Here is an 18,266-nt window from a genome sequence, read left to right as displayed (position 1 = left end):
CTAACCTGAGCATTTCTATTATGAATGGTTATTTTTTATTCTTTTTATAAATTTTGAGTGATAAATTAATTGGATTTTGTTATCCAATATGGGTGGTTCTTTGGTCCAAATAGGTTAGGATAATTAAAAGGGAATGAATTCAAACCCTAATGACCACTTATCCGTCTTTTCGCTGTAAGGTATAATTGGATTTTGTTGGTTGCCAATCATTGGTAAAAGTATTCCACTGTCATCGTCGAAGTCATCTTTTAGTAATTGTTTTTCTGTTACTAATGAACACGGATTTTAACTCCTTGCCAATTTCATATTATATATAAATTTTTACCTATACAAGAGATTTTTATGAGTGAAATACTGCGAGATGATCCATGGCCCATGATATCTGTTATTTGCTTTTCCCATTCTTGAAAATTAAGTACTTCTTATCATTATTATTTTTCTAAAATATTTATCCGTAGACAAAATATATTTTGAGAATTCAAACTTTTAAATTAATAGATGGGTTAACTGTTACATGATAAGTAAAAAATGACTCAATACATAAAAGAATATAAATAGCAAGCTTAAAAAATAAAGGACAAAATAAAAAAAAGGAAATCAAGGATAAAATTAAAAGTCTAAATATAATTCAGAAACAAAACAATATATTTAGTAAAAAAAGAAAGCTCTACGGTCAGCATTTAATTAAATATCTTATTTGTTCTAGTTTCTCCTTTCAAAACTTGGGCTAACGGGCCCAGTTCAAACATTATTGGGCCGAATTCTAAGGCCCAATGTATAGACAGGCTTAGAAGTGGGAAAGGGTTTCTCTAAGGGAACGGGTCAGTAATTTCCGGAACATTCCGAATCCATCTTCTGCTCTCACACTAATTTTTTTTGTCGCCATCATAACACCAAAAAGCCACAGCAAGTTCCTTTCTTTTGCTTTTCTTTTGTCATTCCTCTCTTCCTCCACTGCGGCTCCAAACAAACGCAGCTACTGTGTGTGTATCTTTCAAAATTCCGCAGACAACAATCCCGCGGCTGAATGTGCACAACAAGATACACGAAGTAAATTGAATTGTACAAACAATAAAGCCCTACATCGATTTTTGATTTTGTTTTTCTCTATATTTGATTCTGTTACGGATCGTAATCTTGAATATGGAACCAACCACCATGGACGAGCAATCGAACGAAGCGCAAGGTCAGGGCGAAGAGCCGCCAGTTCCTTCTCCGCCGCCGGCGACTGCAGAAATTCAATCGCAATCGCAAGAAGGGAGAGGGGAGGACGACGAAGAGGAAGCTAAGAATGAAGACGACGAGTTGATTGCCAGGGCTCATAAGTTGATGGAGAAGATCACCGCGTCGCCTGATAACCCTAACCCTACCGTTCTTCATGCCCTTGCGTCGCTTCTCGAGACTCAAGAGTCCCGGTAAGTGCTTCACGTTATTAAGCCAGTTTTTGAAGCCGAATTTGCAATGTTGTGATGTAAGTATATAAGCATGGCTGATTTAGTTCGAAATTGGCGCTGAAGTGCTCTATAGTATGGTGCGCAGTGGTAAGGTCTTCGTGAGGAAACGGTTGACGTTTTTTCGTTTTCTCTTGTTCGTTTGATTTTCATTTTTTGTTTTGCTTTTGTGTACGTATTGTTGATTTTTTTTTTCTTGCTGGGGATATGGGCCTCTGAACCATATTTGCACATAATACAGCTTTAGTCGATTATAGCTCAAGTTTCTAAATAACGTTATAAATAAAAAAGAGTTACGTCAACCCTAGCCTTAACAGACATTACTGCGTCAGTATTGGCGATGAACTTCAGTTGACTACCTGTGGCCATGGAAGACTTTTTTTTTAAAAAAAATTTGGGGGGGGGGGGTGTTGGAATAGTGGTAAAAATCAATGAAGTGATCAGGAGATTTAAACATCATGAAGTGGGCCACATCACCTACTTGGAAAGTTAAAAGTATTACTAAGATTTCTCAACTACTGGAGTCCAGTGTCTGCTACCATTCCTGGTTTCTTATCGGATAAGTTGGACGATTTTTGGGTATCAGAACCAGTGAAAAGTTTGATATTGACACAGTGTTGTGGTATAGATGGTCTGTGGACTTGTTAAATTTATTTATACTACATGCATGTATCTAATGTTCTTCTTCAGTTAACAGTGTTTACTATTTTCCAGGAAAATAAGGGCCACCTAATTCAGTTTTTATGCCTTTCATATTTCGCTCTTGTCATTCATGCTATATGTGATTGAAGTCCAAAATTTTAAAAAGGATTCTTAACCATGTCAGTTAGGCTATGGAACAAGGAAAACAAGCATGAATTTGATCCAGTATGACCACATTTATCTGTGTCAATAAACTAAAATTTCATTTTATTATAACATTCAAGTGAGAGTTTTGTTTTTAATCTCATTTATTCTCATCTATTAGGGCCAGTGTGAAAAAGTTTCCATGATACACGATACTTTTGATGAAAGTATTTTTTTTGGGCTTCTAGATGAATCACTCTCTCTAAGAATGCTTTGTAATTCTTCTCCTTTTGATATCCAAGTAAATTGAGTGCTCTTTTGATAACTCCGTTGGCTAAAGGGGAGATTCCCTTCCCCTTTACCTCTCTTAGATGTTTTGTAATTCTTTTCCTTTGGCTGAAATTAATCTCAACCTAATAGTTTAAGACCAGTTCTAATTTAACATTTGCCCAAGAAATAATGTGGAGGCCTTGAATAGAGCTTGCAGTCGCTTTGATGAATCTTTGAGCGACATTTGTTCTGTTCTAAGCTTTTATTAGCTGGCTTAATTTCTGGAAATATTTTCCTCAGTATAATGCATGGATAATAGTCCCATTTATTTCTTTCAGCAGCCATTATTTTGTATACTTCATTGTCTTATTTTATATTTCTATTTCCTTTGCCGTTGCATGTTACCATGTCTGTTCTAAACCTATTTTATTACACACACAATAATGCAGATACATGGCAGAGAATGGTCATTCTTCCAGTAATGGTCGTGGATCTCATAGTATTGGAAGGCTAGGGAACGTAGTCCGGGTAACCTAAATTTGAGTTGTCAGTCTTTTCTTTTATTTAGTTATTGTTAAGTTAGGTTTTATGGGTGGGATGATTCCATTCTATACTTGTATAAGGTTTTCATTATGGGGAATATAAAAAATATGGGTTTGTGTTGTTATTCCTAATTCCATACATTAATTATTCTGACATTTTTTTCCCACTTTGTCAGGAGAACGATGAGTTTTTTGAATTGATTTCCTCAAAGTTTCTTTCAGACACCAGATACTCATCCTCTATACAGGCTGCTGCTGCAAGACTTCTTTTAAGCTGTTCGCTAACTTGGACGGTAAATTTTCTCTCTCTCTCACACACACACACACACAATCTTATTTGTGTAGCTATTTGTGTGAGTTTAACGAATGTGATAATATGTTGCAGTATCCTCATGTTTTTGAGGAAGATGTTCTGGAAAATATCAAAAAGTGGGTGATGGAGGAAGCTGGAAAATTTTCTGCTGAAGATCGCAACTGGAAACATGAATTAGGAGGAAAAGAGGTGTCAGATTCTGAAATGTTAAGGACATATTCTACCGGACTTCTTGCTGTATGCTTGGCTGGGTATGACATTGCTGTAACTTTGCTTGCCATACTCTTTCATGGAGTTGTTAATTTTGTGTGATATATAATGTTTGTTTTTCTAATTTTCTCAGTGGAAGTCAATTGGTAGAAGATGTTTTCACCGCTAGATTATCTGCAAAACTTATGCGCTTTCTCCGTTGTCGTGTTCTTGGAGATGTGAGTCAAAAAGATAGTAGTCATTTAATAGAAGCCAAAAATGCATCTGGTGCTAGTGGCATTAAAGTTAGGGATGAAAGTCGAGTGAGGGTACGGCAAGTTTTGGAAACATCTCATTTAGATGATTCAAGAACTGCTGACGAGAGATCTTTAGATGAACAAGTTTTTGATAGGGACCGTGAGAGAGGCTTAGGTAGGCTGGCACCAGGAGAAGAATGTTGGGATTGTGAAGAAGCACCTGATGAGTTGGCTACTAGGGCTGATGCCTATGAGATGGATGTAGAAGGTGAAGACAGATGGCACAATTTAGATTTTCGTGATGGGAGGACAAAATATGGTGAGATTGATGACAATGCTAGAGAGGACTCTACAAGACGCAAAGTGAGCCGTAGTAGATCCAGAGGGAAAGGAAGAGTTAATGAAGGTGCTCTTGAGATTGATCATGCCCTCACTTCACCAATATCTGGTAATAGAGGGCGGAGCGCTAGAGAAAGGAGTTCATTTAAAAATCTGGATGTTAAAAAAGTACCTGGTGCTAGTGGGGCTGCTGGAAGGATCAGTTGTGATATTTCTTCTATGGAAAGAGATGATAATGATGATTGCTACCAAGAATGCAAAGTTGGATCCAAAGACATTTCTGAGCTAGTAAAGAAAGCTGTTTGTGCTGCAGAAGTTGAAGCAAGAGCAGTCGGTGCACCTTTAGAGGCAATAAAGGCAGCAGGTGATGCTGCTGCTGAGGTTGTCAAGAGTGCAGCTTTGGAGGTATATGCTCTCGCTCTCTCTCTCTCACGCTCACATACACACAGGAAATTGAATTATTTTTCTGTCCTTTACTTCTGAGGCATATGCTTCTTTACCTATTTAGGAATTTAAAACTTCTAATGATGAAGAGGCTGCAGTTTTGGCTGCTTCCAAAGCTGCAACTACTGTGATTGATGCTGCCAATTCTGTTGAGGTTTCCAGGTTTGTGACTTTTTATTATGTTCATGATATACTAAAGTGGATGCATGCACTTTTTCATTTCACATATTTTAGAAACCTTCTCCATTTTGTGCCTAAAAATGTGAGGATGGATTGGTACAGGAGCCAGAATAATTCAAATACTGTTAGTTCAGCAGATACAGGTATCACAGTAAAAGAAATGAATGAGCAGACTGAAGATTTTTTCATCCCAGATTTTGACTCTCTCACACAATTGAGAGAAAAATACTGTATTCAATGCCTTGAGATTCTTGGGGAATATGTTGAAGTACTCGGGCCTGTATTGCGTGAAAAAGGTATAGATGTATGTCTTACACTTCTGCAAAGGAGTTCCAAGCATGGTGAAGCATCAAATGCTGAAATGCTATTGGCGGATGTGATGAAGTTAATCTGTGCTTTGGCTGCTCATCGTAAGTTTGCAGCACTTTTTGTTGACCGGGGTGGCATGCAGAAACTCCTTGCAGTTCCCAGAGTTGCTCAAACATTTTTTGGGCTCTCTTCTTGCTTATTCACAATTGGTTCTCTGCAGGTACCTACTGATGCTTAACGTTATCCTTAGCTTCAGTTTATGTAGTAATCTTTCATTTTTGTAGACCCATTACTTTATCTCACTTGCACGGACTCCCCCCCCCCAGGGAATAATGGAACGAGTCTGTGCCCTTCCTTCAGATGTTGTGTATCAGGTGGTTGAGCTAGCCATCCAGCTTCTTGGGTGCCCTCAAGATCAGGCAAGAAAGAATGCAGCCTTATGTTTTGCTGCTGCATTTGTGTTCAGAGCGGTTCTCGATGCTTTTGATGCTCAAGATGGCCTACAAAAATTATTGGGGCTGCTGAATGATGCTGCTTCTGTGAGGTCTGGCGTAAACTCTGGGGCTGTAGGCCTATCTAGTTCAGGATCTTTGCGGAATGATCGGTCACCTGCTGAAGTACTTACATCATCTGGAAAGCAGATAGCTTATCATACCTGTGTTGCTTTACGTCAGTATTTCAGAGCTCATCTGCTTTTGCTTGTGGAATCTATTCGTCCAAATAAAAGTAGTAGAAGTGCTGCTCGAAACACTTCTAGTGTGAGGGCAGCATACAAACCACTTGATATTAGCAATGAGGCTATGGATACTGTACTTCTTCTTTTACAGAAGGACCGGAAGCTTGGTGCTGCATTTGTAAGAACTCGTTGGCCTGCTGCTGAAAAGTTCTTAAACTGTAATGGGCATATTACCATGTTGGAGTTGTGTCAGGTACTACTATCTAACATTCTGCAGTTCTCTGTATCCACTTTTTCTGACCTTATCAATTCTTAATTTTGATTTTATAGGCCCCTCCTGTTGATCGTTACTTGCACGATTTGCTTCAATATGCATTGGGGGTTCTTCATATAGTAACTTTAGTGCCTAACAGCCGTAAAATGATTGTGAATGCAACATTAAGCAACAATCGTGTTGGTATAGCTGTTATTTTGGATGCAGCAAGTATCGCTAGTAATTTTGTCGACCCAGAGGTAATTGACCAATTTTCTATTATTTTTATCATATTGCAAATGCTGGAAACCAGACTTTAGAGTAGGTAAAGTGTTTGACTGGGTCATCTAATGGCTTTAGCTTGATACTTAAAAACCTTTTCAGATCATTCAGCCGGCATTGAATGTGCTGATCAATCTTGTTTGTCCTCCACCATCAATCAGCAATAAACCACCAGTAGTCATGCAAGGACAGCAAGCTATATCTTCCCAAACCTCTAGTACTCCTGTTGTGGAGAATAGAGATAGAAATGTTTTCATGTCTGGTCAGGGAGATCAGAGAGAGCGAAATGGGGAATCGAGCGTTATAGATCGAGGCAATACTTCGGTAACTGGTCAGGCTACTAATAATAATTCTCAAAATCCCATTGCAACAACATCAGGATTGGTAGGGGACCGTCGAATATCTTTAGGAGCAGGAGCAGGCTGTGCTGGTCTTGCTGCACAATTGGAACAAGGCTATCGTCAGGCCAGGGAGGCAGTCCGTGCCAACAATGGTATAAAGGTTCTTTTGCATCTTCTCCATTCAAGGATCTATCTGCCTCCTGCCGCTCTCGATTGTCTTCGAGCTCTTGCTTGCCGGGTCCTGCTTGGTTTAGCCAGAGATGATGCTATAGCAAACATATTGACGAGGCTTCAGGTAAAGGTATATTTTGTGTATGAGGAGCCTTCTGTTAATAATATGTGCGTCTCTATTTATATTTTTTTATGTGTATCCAAGAAAATAGTAATTTATTGTGGATAAATTGGTCTTTTTTAACTTTAGATGTTTGATGTTGCAGTATACGTTTATAACCTTAAACAGAGAAGGTGGCTTGCATAGTAGTATCCAAGCTAAAAGTTTACCCATCTGATCGGACACTGAAAAAATTTAGTTCTAAGCGTTCAATTAGGAATTAGGTCTAACATCTCGATTCCCGAGAATATTCCTTGATCATGACAAGGCTACAAGACTCTCGTGTTCTTGTTTGAAAAAGGAATTGAGTTTCTACTCCAACTGAATTTGAAAAAGGAATTGAGTTTTATGTTTACCATCTGTCTTGTTGGCTCAGTGTTTGATGGAGTATTGCTTAAGTTCACTCCCACTTGAGATATGAAGGAAGCTACCGGGTTTGAAGGTGTTGAGTTTGCATCCCCCTCTTTTTATTTTTTTGGAACAAGAAACGTGAAAAGAATAAAATTGTTCTGGGATTCAAACTCTCATAGGGAGTGAGAGAAAAAGACAACACAACCAACCAAACATGGCAAAACAAGCTCTTCAAACCTAACAAAAAACCAACCAAACCTTAGACATCAAATTAAAAGATGCCAACCACGGACTCATGAACAAAAAACCAGCGGGAAAAAAAACCAAGAAAAAGCCACAGCCTGCAAAGCTTCGTGAAAATAACAGCCTCCAAACACCACCAAAGCAAAAGTTGAGCAACGTGAGAATCCACAAAGAGACCTCCTTGAAAACTAATGTGAACCCCTTAGGCTTGATTTCATAGAGAGTGATTCCTCACCTTTCTTCAAAATCATTTAGAAGATCTTCCTTATCCGATTCAATAGAGGGAGGACAAAGTATTTCACTATCCTTGGACAACCCAAGCTCAGTGTCTTCCAAACTGGATTGCACATTATTGAAAAAAAGTCATAAATAACTCTTGAAAAGACTCTTCATCAACTCTCAAGCTTGGATATCATCATGAATGTCAGAAGCATTACTACTAACACTAGCATTGTACCAAAGGTTTTTTAATGTAGTTTTCATTTGAAGAGTGAATTGTACCAAGGGGACCCTCTCTCTCTCTCTCTCTCTCTCTCTCTCTCTCTCTCTCTCTCTCTCTCTCTCTTTAGAAGCCTTCTACTTGAGCTTAATTCAATCGTGTTAGGATACATTTTATATTTCTATTAGGGGGCGAAATGAGGAGTTGGGGGTTAAGACCATGATATTGAACTAGGATGGGTTCGTGATGGTGTTTTAATATAATTTCATAGGAACTAGCATCTATAAGTAGTTGGGCATATCTGAAGATGTAGCGACTTCCCAAAAAACAAAGGTTAATGGATCAATTATTTGTTACTGCTGCAACTTACTTTTTATATTAAAAGAATTATTGCCACAACCTATTTTTCACTTCTTTATTTTCTTTTCCTTTTTCAATCTGGATAGTTTTATGAATAAATCATATTGTTATGGCTTCTATTTTCTGTTACTTCAATACATTCATATACTGCAACCTAATTTTTGTTAATCTCTCTCTTTATACATGGAGATAGTTTAAATAATCCTACAATGCTATTTTTTGAAAATCTTATACTTTTTTGAACTCTGTTTTCTTTAACAAGATACTTCTCATCAAAGAAATGAGAAGATACAACAAATGTTCAAGAAGAGATATACTCATTTGAATTCTGTTATATCACAAACTGGTCTTCAGGTAGGAAAAAAATTATCAGAACTAATTCGAGATTCAGGGAGCCAGATATTGGGAACTGAGCAAGGTAGGTGGCAAGCAGAGCTATCCCAGGTTGCTATTGAGCTGATTTCGGTAAGCATCTTTATTTGTATGCTGTACGAGTATGCCAGCTTGTATTTCCACTTCTCTCTTCATTTCATTGAGAGAGAACTCTCCGTACCTATTTCTATGGTGCTTAACTACGTTTATATGCATGCTGTTTGCCTATGCTTTATGGAACTAAATGATAAAAAAAAACCTAGCATTTGAATGAAGATCGGACATGCATATAATATTTATATAACTTTATATAGAAAATGTATTAAATACAAGCAATTACAAGTTATTGTTGTTTTAATATCCAAGCAAGGAACTGATTATGTCATTCATTAATGTTCAGATTGTAACAAACTCTGGGCGGGCAAGTAGTGCTTTAGCAGCTAGTGATGCTGCTACCACCACATTGAGACGGATAGAAAGAGCAGCCATAGCTGCTGCTACACCTATTACTTACCATTCCAGGTAGTTGCCGACTTATTTTCGAAGTTGAATTTTGTGCTGTGGTTAAGGAACACCCTTATGATTATCTTGGCATTTCATCTGTTGGCTTCTTATATTGAGTGTGTAATGTCTCAGGGAACTTCTTCTCTTAATGCACGAGCATCTTCTGGCATTGGGATTGACCAAAACTGCCTATGCACTGCTCAAAGAGGCTGAATTGACGCCTTTGCCTCCTTTAGCAGCTCCATCATCTCTTGCATACCAAGCCTCCAAGCTGGAGACACCCTCAGCACAATTGCAGTGGCCATTCGGTCGCTCCCCATGTGGATTTCTTACTGATAAAACGAAACTGTCGGCACGAGAAGAAGATACAAGTTTGAAATGCGATTTCAAGTCATGTACAAGGAAGAAGTCATCGGTCTTCTCCCCTCACTTTGGTACACATTCAAGGCATCTGCCTAAATCACTGGAATCTTCCTCATCAGGTAGAAAAGTTCCTAGTACTTCAAAACAATCTGCTGCACCTCTATCATCCAACGAAACAACCGCAATCATTGATGCTGAGTCTCAATGTAAAACACCAATTATAGTGCCAAAGAAGCGGAAGTTGTCCGAGTTGAAGGATACTGGCACCATATTGTCCTCAAAGCGACATCACTCTAATGAGCCAGGACTTCATTCTCCAATTTGTCCTACTCCCGTCCCCTCGCGCAAAAGTAGTCTACTGACAGATGTTGGGTTTTCTACGCCAAGCACTTCTAACATGAGAGATCAGCATGGGCGACCCACGCCGGGTTTTTGGACGGATTGTTTGGATGACAACCAACAAGGTAGTTCCCATGTTGGTTTGGTTACACCATCATCACATCCTGGGAATATAAATGACCCTCAACCCAGCAATAGCGAGAGGCTAACTCTAGACTCCCTTGTTGTTCAGTATCTAAAACACCAGCATCGCCAATGTCCAACGCCAATAACTACTCTCCCACCATTGTCTCTTTTGCACCCTCATGTTTGTCCTGAACCGAAACGAAGCCTTGATGCCCCATGGAATGTAACATCTCGGCTTGGTTCACGTGAATTTAGAAGCATTTATGGCGGTGTACATGGAAATCGTAGGGACCGCCAGTTTGTCTACAGCAGGTTTAGGCCTTGGCGAACTTGTCGGGACGATGCAAGTGCTCTTTTGACCTGTCTTACTTTCCTAGGGGACTCGAGAATTGCCGTCGGCAGCCACTCTGGAGAGGTCAAGATCTTTGATTCCAACAGCAGCAGTATATTAGAGAGTTGCACCAGCCACCAGTCTCCTTTGACTCTCATGGAGTCGTATATTTCCGGCGACACTCAGCTTGTGCTTTCTTCTAGCTCTTTAGACGTTAGGTTATGGGATGCATCGTCCATTTCTGGCGGGCCCATGCATTCATTTGAAGGATGCAAGGCTGCAAGATTTAGCAATGCTGGGAACATTTTTGCTGCGATGGCATCCGAGACTGCACGACGGGAAATACTGTTATATGACATCCAAACCTGCCAGCTAGAATTGAAACTATCTGACACCAATGTCAGTTCCACAGGTCGAGGGCACGCATATTCACTTGTACACTTCAGCCCTTCTGACACCATGTTGCTCTGGAACGGAATCTTATGGGATCGACGGGGTCCAGGACCCGTCCACCGCTTTGATCAGTTTACTGATTATGGGGGTGGCGGTTTTCATCCAGCTGGCAATGAGGTAAGCTGAACCATCTTCCGATTATGGGTGGCGGTTTTAGTTCTCATCTGAAAAAACAAAATAGCAACCTATTGTGGAAAAAAATGTTCTCTGTAGATGAGAATTTTTCCTTTTAGTTCACATTTTCTTTAGATTCATAATCGTTGGTTCTTACATTGAGCTCTAGGATCCTAGATTTTTTTCATTTTTTTCTTGATACTTTTTGCAACTAATTCTGTATGCTTGCAGGTAATTATTAACTCTGAGGTTTGGGATCTCCGAAAGTTTAGACTTCTGCGAAGCGTACCTTCGCTCGACCAAACAGCGATAACGTTCAATGCGAGCGGCGATGTAATTTATGCGATCTTGAGGAGAAACCTTGAAGATGTAATGTCAGCTGTTCATACCCGTCGTGTCAAACATCCGCTCTTCGCTGCATTTCGAACCATTGATGCAGTTAACTATTCGGACATTGCTACTATCCCTCTAGATCGTTGTGTCCTAGATTTCACAACGGAGAAAACTGATTCCTTTGTTGGTTTGATCACAATGGATGATCAACACGAGATGTTTTCTTCAGCAAGGGTCTATGAAATTGGGCGACGGAGGCCCACCGATGATGATTCTGATCCTGATGATGCTGAGAGCGAGGACGATGAAGATGAAGACGAAGACGAAGACGGCTTGGATCCAATTTTGGGTCCTGATATGGATGGGGATGGTGAGAGTGATTCGGATGATATGAGTAATGACGACGACGACAGCGTGAGCGATCTTGATGACGATGACGATGGAGATTTTGTGATGGATGATGTCGATTTTGATGGCGGTCCGGGAATTTTGGAGATTGTGACAGAGGGGGATGATGAAGAAGATGATAGTCAACTGCTGGAATCTTTCAGCAGTGGGGACGACGATGAGGATTTTGTGAATAGCGGGTATGGCTTTTAAATATTACAGTACAATCAAAACAATCAGGTCAATCTTGATGTATTTATTTAATTTTTAGTCAGATTTTTTTTAGTCAAAATATCTTTATTTCAACAATTTAGTTAGATAAAAGGAAAAGAAAAAAGAGAAATTCTCCATTTTCAATCTCGACGTGTCTGGTTTTCACCTTTGATTTTGCCTTTTGATAACCGTCCAGATTATCGTTCCAACTTGAGTATAGTTCAATTGAGGGTCGAAATGTCAATCTTATCGTAGTACAACTGGTTGAAATATATATTTTTGACCAAACGTTGTGTTCGAATTTCTATTTCTACATGTTATACTTAAAAAAAAAGCATTATTTCTACTCGAGATAGTTCAACTACAACTTAGACAAATAATACATCCTTAGACGATAATATGAAGATTAATTTCAATTCATCATGTAATTAATTACTAAATAGAAAAGGTATTTATTATTTTCTTTGAAGCTGAACGGTTCAATTTTTCATTCATATTTATTGTGTTTAAAAATAATTACAAATTATTTAGGTGAATTGTGAGACTGATTGAATGTATAATATTCCAAATTTAAAAACAATTAAATACTATTTAGGTGAAGTTTTTCGCAGGGGCCTACCAGGTGAGAATTTCTGGCGAGGTTGGGGACCCCGACACCGCACCATTCCTAGTCTCCCCCCGAAATAAATTTTTGGTCCATCAATTTTATAATAGTTGTCTATCTAAAGTTAAAAAAAAAAGACTTCTGATCTTGAAAGTTTTTAAAATAGTTTTAAATTAAATTACTAATAATATTTTGCTGATGCTATTAAAATATATAAATTTAATAATATTTTTACTTATGATGAGATTTTCTATTTTCTTCCCTCATCTCCTTCCTCCTCTCCTCCTCTTCTCTGCCGATGGATCTCCACAACATGCACAATTTACCTATTGCTAATCTCCACCCCAATCTCCCCACAATTAAAGAGAAATTTTGTGGGCGAGAATGACGTGGAGGCGGAGATGGGGACGACGAAGTCATACTTCAGTACCAAACAAGTTTTGAACCTTAAAAAAAAGTTGTCAAATTTTCTAACTTCAAATAACAATGACAAACTATAAGGAAAATCTGTACCAACTTGGAATTACAACAATATAAATAAGGCATCAGTAGGATCAGAATTTTATTTTTCAAAAACTGACATTGCAAGTAACTGGCGACAACTCTCTCTAAGGAGCAATCCTCTGTGGGTCGCGAGGGAACAATGATGTCTTGCGAATGTTATTCAAACCACAGAAAAGCATCACCACGCGCTCCAAACCAACTCCAAAACCACCGTGAGGAGGAGCACCATATCTGTAACAACAGCATTCGTGTACAGGTGAAGAACTCATAATCAAATCTTTGCTTATTCAGTTTGATTTCAATTTCGAGCAAGGGGGAAATCGATAGCAGACATTTCAGAGAAGTCGTGATAAGAGCCAAGAGGGAAGTGTACCTGAATGAATCGATGTACGTTTCTATGGTCTTTACCTCGATCCCACATGCTTGAGCTCGCTCTGCCAAAAATTCGGGTACGTGAACACGCTGAGCACCGGAAATGATTTCTTCCCCTGCGTGGACAACAAGACAAAGCTTCAAGGGACTTACCATGGAGCGCATATTCTTGTTTTATAAAATGAATGGGTACTCCTAAAATTCTTAGTGCATAATTTATTTTTTCTAACGAAAAAGACAACTTCCTTTGAGAACAAATGAAACAATATAAGAGGACAAACAAAAGAACGGCAATACAAAAAAAGGAAAGTCCTAGTCAAAAGGAGCCCAGAAGTATCCAAGACAAAAGAAAGAAGAAAAGCACATTATAAAAATGGCTCCAATTCAAAAGAATGAGAGATAAACGTTAATTACCAAAAGTCCAAGGTGACAGAAGCCCAAAGGAGACACTGAATTTAGGTACTCGAAAAATTCTAGTCTTATCAAAAGCAGAGGCAAAACAATTATACAGATGGAACAATGAAGTGTATACCTCGAATAAATACGTCAAACGAGTTACTATAAGTTGGGTTATCATGGCAAGGCATTGTATAGAATGGTCTAACCGCCAAAGGATAGCGGTGAAGAATGTAGAACTCCGTGCCATATCTATAATTGGGAAATTTTAATCAGTGAAATTGACGTATAAAATAATTTAAAAATTAAAACTATATAAGCAGGGACTAGTTACTTCTCTAAGACGAGCTGCCCCAATTTCCTCTCAGCCTCTGTATTAAGATCCCCAAGAGGATCGATTTGAACGCCAGCATCCTGTACAGATAATCATTCATGAACAAGAAGAAAGTGTCACATTTGGGATTTCAGGATCAAGACTCTATAGGTACTACATTAGTTTGACAGCAAACCTATGGTTTCAAGCATTCAAAATTAACCAATTTGTAACTACGTGTAAATCACATTATAATATCTTATCTGGCACTATACTAAAAAGTATTTAGAGGAAAACAAAAAAATAATTTCAATTCCTCACCTTCAGCATCTGAACTCCTTCCTCAAATGTAAGCCTTAGAGTATTTCGCAAGTACTGCATATTCGTGAATTCGAATCAAAGATGGAAATGAGAAAAAAATCATTCAACTATCTAAAGTCGATCACATATCCACATTTTATATATCTACGGGCATGAATCCGTAAGTATGAGAATACCCAACACTTCAGAGCTATGTAGATTTCTAGAAGGTCGACAATCAATAAAGAAGTTCACCTTCAAAGGTTCAAAGGGATACTGTCTATCTACTGCTTCAAGCTCCTTCTTACAATTTTGATTCAAACTGTCAAACATTGAGACAAATAAACGGTCCACAATATCCATGACCTACACAAAAAAAGTAAAAAAACAGATCAAGATTAAATTAAGATGCCTAGGACATAACAAACAAAAAGTCAAGTTAGGGTGTGTTCGAGAGTGATTTTGGCATGTCAAAATCACTTCCCTTCCTATTGATCACGTTTGACAAAATAAAAATTGATTTTAGGAAAGCTTAAAATCACTTAAAAATCAGATTTTTAAGGTATCATTTAGATGGTGATTTTGAAAAATCAATTATACTTAAATCTCTTTTTTTAAAATCACTAATTCTACCCAAACACACCCTTAGAGCATTACCTCAGAATAATGAGTCTTAAGTTCCATTTCAACATCAAGTCCTGTGAATTCACATAGATGCCTGTGCGTGAATGAATCCTCTGCTCTGAAAACAGGACCAATCTCAAATACACGCCCAAAATCACCACATATTGCCATTTGCTTATGTAGCTGAGGTGACTGAGCCAGGCAGGCGGGTTGGCCTTTGTAATCCAACTTAAAAACAGAAGCACCACCTTCACTGGAGCCCCCAATCAACTTTGGTGTATGGATTTCAACAAAGCCTTCGGACAGCAGAAATTGTCTAAATATCTGCATGGTGAGAATTTATTCAATAACCATGTTTCTTTAAACTTAAGCAGTGAAACTAACAGGGAAAGTGGTTTATGTTGCAGACCCCTCGTTCATAATAATACTAAGAAAGACTCAAGCACTAGCTAAATTTAAACATGACTCGGTAATTCCGTTGATAAATCTACAAATGTGAACAAGACAATCACAGAAAGATGATGGATACCGAGTGAGAAAACTATGTTGATAATACTAAATGTGGGCTGGACGCCATCAAAGGCTCCAATTGAATAGACGAAACTTCAAAAAGTCCACCAGTCAACAATTTATATTTTCTAAAGATAGCCAATGAATTATGCAACACAAACCAAGCTGGCTAACAGTAGTTGCATTGCGCTAACGTTATCAATTTTGAATAAGCCCGTATGCTTCAATTTTGTACGTTATAACACAAATGAAAGATCAACTATTAGAAGAACCAGAAAACAGAAAATGAGAAGGAAAACTCACGGTTCCAACTTGACATTGAATGCGGAAAATTCCTTGATTAGCTGGTGTTCGTATATCAAGGACTCTATAGTTTAACCGCGTATCCTGATTAACACGTACTAGTTGCTCACCAGCCTGCGGGCAACAAATGAGTCTGACGTTAAATAGGAGGTCAACAAATCATTTCTTAAAAATATATTAGAACTTCTACTACACGACTCTAAATTAATTACGAAGATAAACAGATATTAGACGATCGAGTTGAATGGATAATCCATCCACGAAGAAGATTACATCAAAAGAAGGCGATTACAAAAGTATACCTGCAATGCTTTCTCAATTTCAACTTCACTTCGAGCAGCATCTTCAATATTTATAGGCAGACTCGGCATTGCCTTACTGATGCAATATACTTTCCTCACTTGAATCTCCACCTGCTGCGTAGCACCTTTAATGGCAACATTGGGCACGGACACGACTCCTTCAACATCGACAATGGACTCGCGGCTCAAGCCAACCACATACTTCACCATCTGGCGACTAACAACCTCAGGCTGCTCCGACACCACGCATTGAACAGTGAATCCCTTTTCTCTCATCACCAAAAACGCCATCTTCTTAGCAACTGCACGGATCGTCTGAATCCGTCCACGCAGAAGCACATACTTATCTTTAAGCACCTCCGTCAAAGAGCCAACCTGAGTCCAGTTCTCGATATTCTTAGCCTCCTTGGATTGGAGGTCGGAGAGCGGAACGTCGCCATAGTTAGCGGAGAGTGGATCCTCCTCGACGTTGAGAGACGAAATGGCAGCTTCGGCCGCTGCTTCCTGGCGACGGCGCAGCTTTTCCTGCTTGGCAGCCTCCTTCTTGGCAGCCTTCTTGCTGACGGCTCCGGCGGACGGCGGCTCCTCGATCGGAGTTTCGGATGGAGCAGACATGGGTGCAGAGAGAGGATTAGATTAGGGTATAGTAGAAGAAGTTGAGAGATCGGAGGGAGGAATTTCAATGGCAATAAACCTCGTTTCGGTCAGCTATGGCTGCCGCGAACTTTCGCCGGGTAACAATTAAGATGGGCTCGACTCATACAATGGGCTTGTTTTTTCATTTTTGTTTCACCGAAAAAAAAGGAGATTAAATATTCTTTTGCTACAAAATATTTAAGGGAGAATAGTAATTCACTATTCTTGACAATAGGACCCGGCGACTTCTTGGTTCATCATGCTATTGCTTTAGGTTTACATACAACTACATTGATCTTAGTAAAAGGTGTTTTAGATGCACGTGGTTCCAAATTAATGTCGGATAAAAAGGATTTTGGTTATAGTTTTCCTTGCGACGGTTCGGGACGAGTTGGTACTTGTGATATTTCGGCTTGGGACGCCTTTTATTTGGCAGTTTTCTGGATGTTAAATACCATTGGATGGGTTACTTTTTATTGGCATTGGAAGCACATCACATTATGGCAGGATGAGTACATGGACTATTTAAAGATCCTAATTACATAAAAGGATGGAAAGTATAGAATTTACACGTTTGTCGTGTATCAACCAGGAGGGTACCCATCATATAAATTACTTATATAGCCTCTTGTATTTACAAATTAATTTTAAATTCATTTTAATATGCAAAATTGATTAATTGGAAAGTTATAATTTAGATCTCATAATTTTAGGTTAATGATACTTTCCAAAACAAATTAAAACATCAAAACATTAAAATCATAACCTCTCAAAATATCTCCAAATCCCGTCCAAAAATCTCCCAAATTCGAAATCAAGAACTTTTTTCGCTTCATCCATGAGACGTTTAAAACTTCAATTTTGGAGGACTCTTTCTACATTACTATAGGATATATGCGTTTATATCTTATATACAACTATAAAATATATACACATATACAATATATACCTATATATACGAATATAATCAGGAATACTGAGAGTATGAGATATTTAGAACTTCAATTTTCTATACACATAAACAAAATATATCCCCATACATATCAATCTTAACGGAAGTCTAATAATTACAAATGGTATGGAGGACCCTACAGAACTATAAGATATATGCATACACATATAAGATATATTCACATATACAATATATACCCATATATACGAATATAATCAGGAATACTAAGACTGTGAGACGTTTAAAATTTCCATTTTTGTACACATATATAAAATATATCCCCATATATACCAATGTTAACGGAAGACTAATAAGTATCAATGGTAAAAACAGAAGGGGACAGGAGGCGAGGAACGCGCTGAACGGCGTCGGAAACGTTCAAGGAAGTCGACGGAAAGTTTATTCGACGAAGGAAATTGAAGGAATAAATACCTTGTTGACGGAAGCACACTGCACGACGCCGGAAACGTGGAACGAGGTCGACAGAAAGTCTATTCGACGACGGAAATAAGAAGGAAAAAATCGCTCGTTGATGGAAGCTCTGAAGAAGTATACAGAC

At 38.6% G+C, this 18,266-nt stretch overlaps 2 protein-coding genes across 3 annotated transcripts; one reads left to right on the top strand and one right to left on the bottom strand.

Moving 5' to 3' along the window:
- The first annotated feature begins 893 nt into the window (after positions 1 to 893).
- Positions 894 to 12,035, top strand: DCAF1 (DDB1-CUL4 associated factor 1). Of its 2 annotated transcripts, none has more exons than XM_022285929.2 (14): positions 894 to 1,415; positions 2,957 to 3,035; positions 3,226 to 3,342; positions 3,435 to 3,613; positions 3,706 to 4,552; positions 4,656 to 4,753; positions 4,874 to 5,300; positions 5,407 to 6,009; positions 6,087 to 6,269; positions 6,394 to 6,927; positions 8,711 to 8,821; positions 9,129 to 9,250; positions 9,365 to 10,961; positions 11,190 to 12,035. In XM_022285929.2, the coding sequence occupies exons 1-14, from the start codon at positions 1,144 to 1,146 to the stop codon at positions 11,889 to 11,891; spliced, it is 5,871 nt and encodes a 1,956-aa protein (XP_022141621.1). In that variant the 5' UTR covers positions 894 to 1,143; the 3' UTR covers positions 11,892 to 12,035. The 2 variants fall into 2 exon arrangements, with proteins under 2 accessions (XP_022141621.1, XP_022141613.1); XM_022285921.2 differs by having other exon boundaries at positions 6,394 to 6,933.
- An 882-nt stretch (positions 12,036 to 12,917) lies between these two features.
- Positions 12,918 to 16,893, bottom strand: LOC111009525 (Class II aminoacyl-tRNA and biotin synthetases superfamily protein). Its single transcript, XM_022282621.2, has 9 exons — positions 16,120 to 16,893; positions 15,818 to 15,931; positions 15,038 to 15,328; positions 14,636 to 14,746; positions 14,402 to 14,455; positions 14,102 to 14,181; positions 13,904 to 14,019; positions 13,373 to 13,487; positions 12,918 to 13,230 (listed from the first exon to the last, which is right to left on the bottom strand). Exons 1-9 carry the CDS (start codon positions 16,732 to 16,734, stop codon positions 13,104 to 13,106), a joined length of 1,623 nt encoding a protein of 540 aa, XP_022138313.1. The 5' UTR covers positions 16,735 to 16,893; the 3' UTR covers positions 12,918 to 13,103.
- Between the last annotated feature and the right edge of the window lie 1,373 nt (positions 16,894 to 18,266).

Source organism: Momordica charantia (genome assembly GCF_013281855.1).
Source record: "Momordica charantia cultivar OHB3-1 chromosome 11 unlocalized genomic scaffold, Mcharantia_2.0 BLBB01000011.1, whole genome shotgun sequence".
NCBI classification, from domain to species: Eukaryota; Viridiplantae; Streptophyta; class Magnoliopsida; order Cucurbitales; family Cucurbitaceae; genus Momordica; species Momordica charantia.
This window is presented reverse-complemented; position numbering and strand designations above follow the sequence as displayed.

Excerpts from the sequence above, each read along its gene's own strand:
- LOC111009525 (XM_022282621.2), bottom strand. The coding sequence starts at position 16,734 with ATGTCTGCTCCATCCGAAACTCCGATCGAGGAGCCGCCGTCCGCCGGA. Across the intron at positions 15,329-15,817 it reads TTCAATGTCAAGTTGGAACC|ATATTTAGACAATTTCTGCT; the intron begins GTGAGTTTTCCT and ends CTCACCATGCAG. Across the intron at positions 13,488-13,903 it reads GTTTGACGTATTTATTCGAG|GGGAAGAAATCATTTCCGGT; the intron begins GTATACACTTCA and ends TTGTCCACGCAG.
- DCAF1 (XM_022285921.2), top strand. The coding sequence starts at position 1,144 with ATGGAACCAACCACCATGGACGAGCAATCGAACGAAGCGCAAGGTCAG. Across the intron at positions 3,036-3,225 it reads GGCTAGGGAACGTAGTCCGG|GAGAACGATGAGTTTTTTGA; the intron begins GTAACCTAAATT and ends CCACTTTGTCAG. Across the intron at positions 4,754-4,873 it reads AATTCTGTTGAGGTTTCCAG|GAGCCAGAATAATTCAAATA; the intron begins GTTTGTGACTTT and ends GGATTGGTACAG.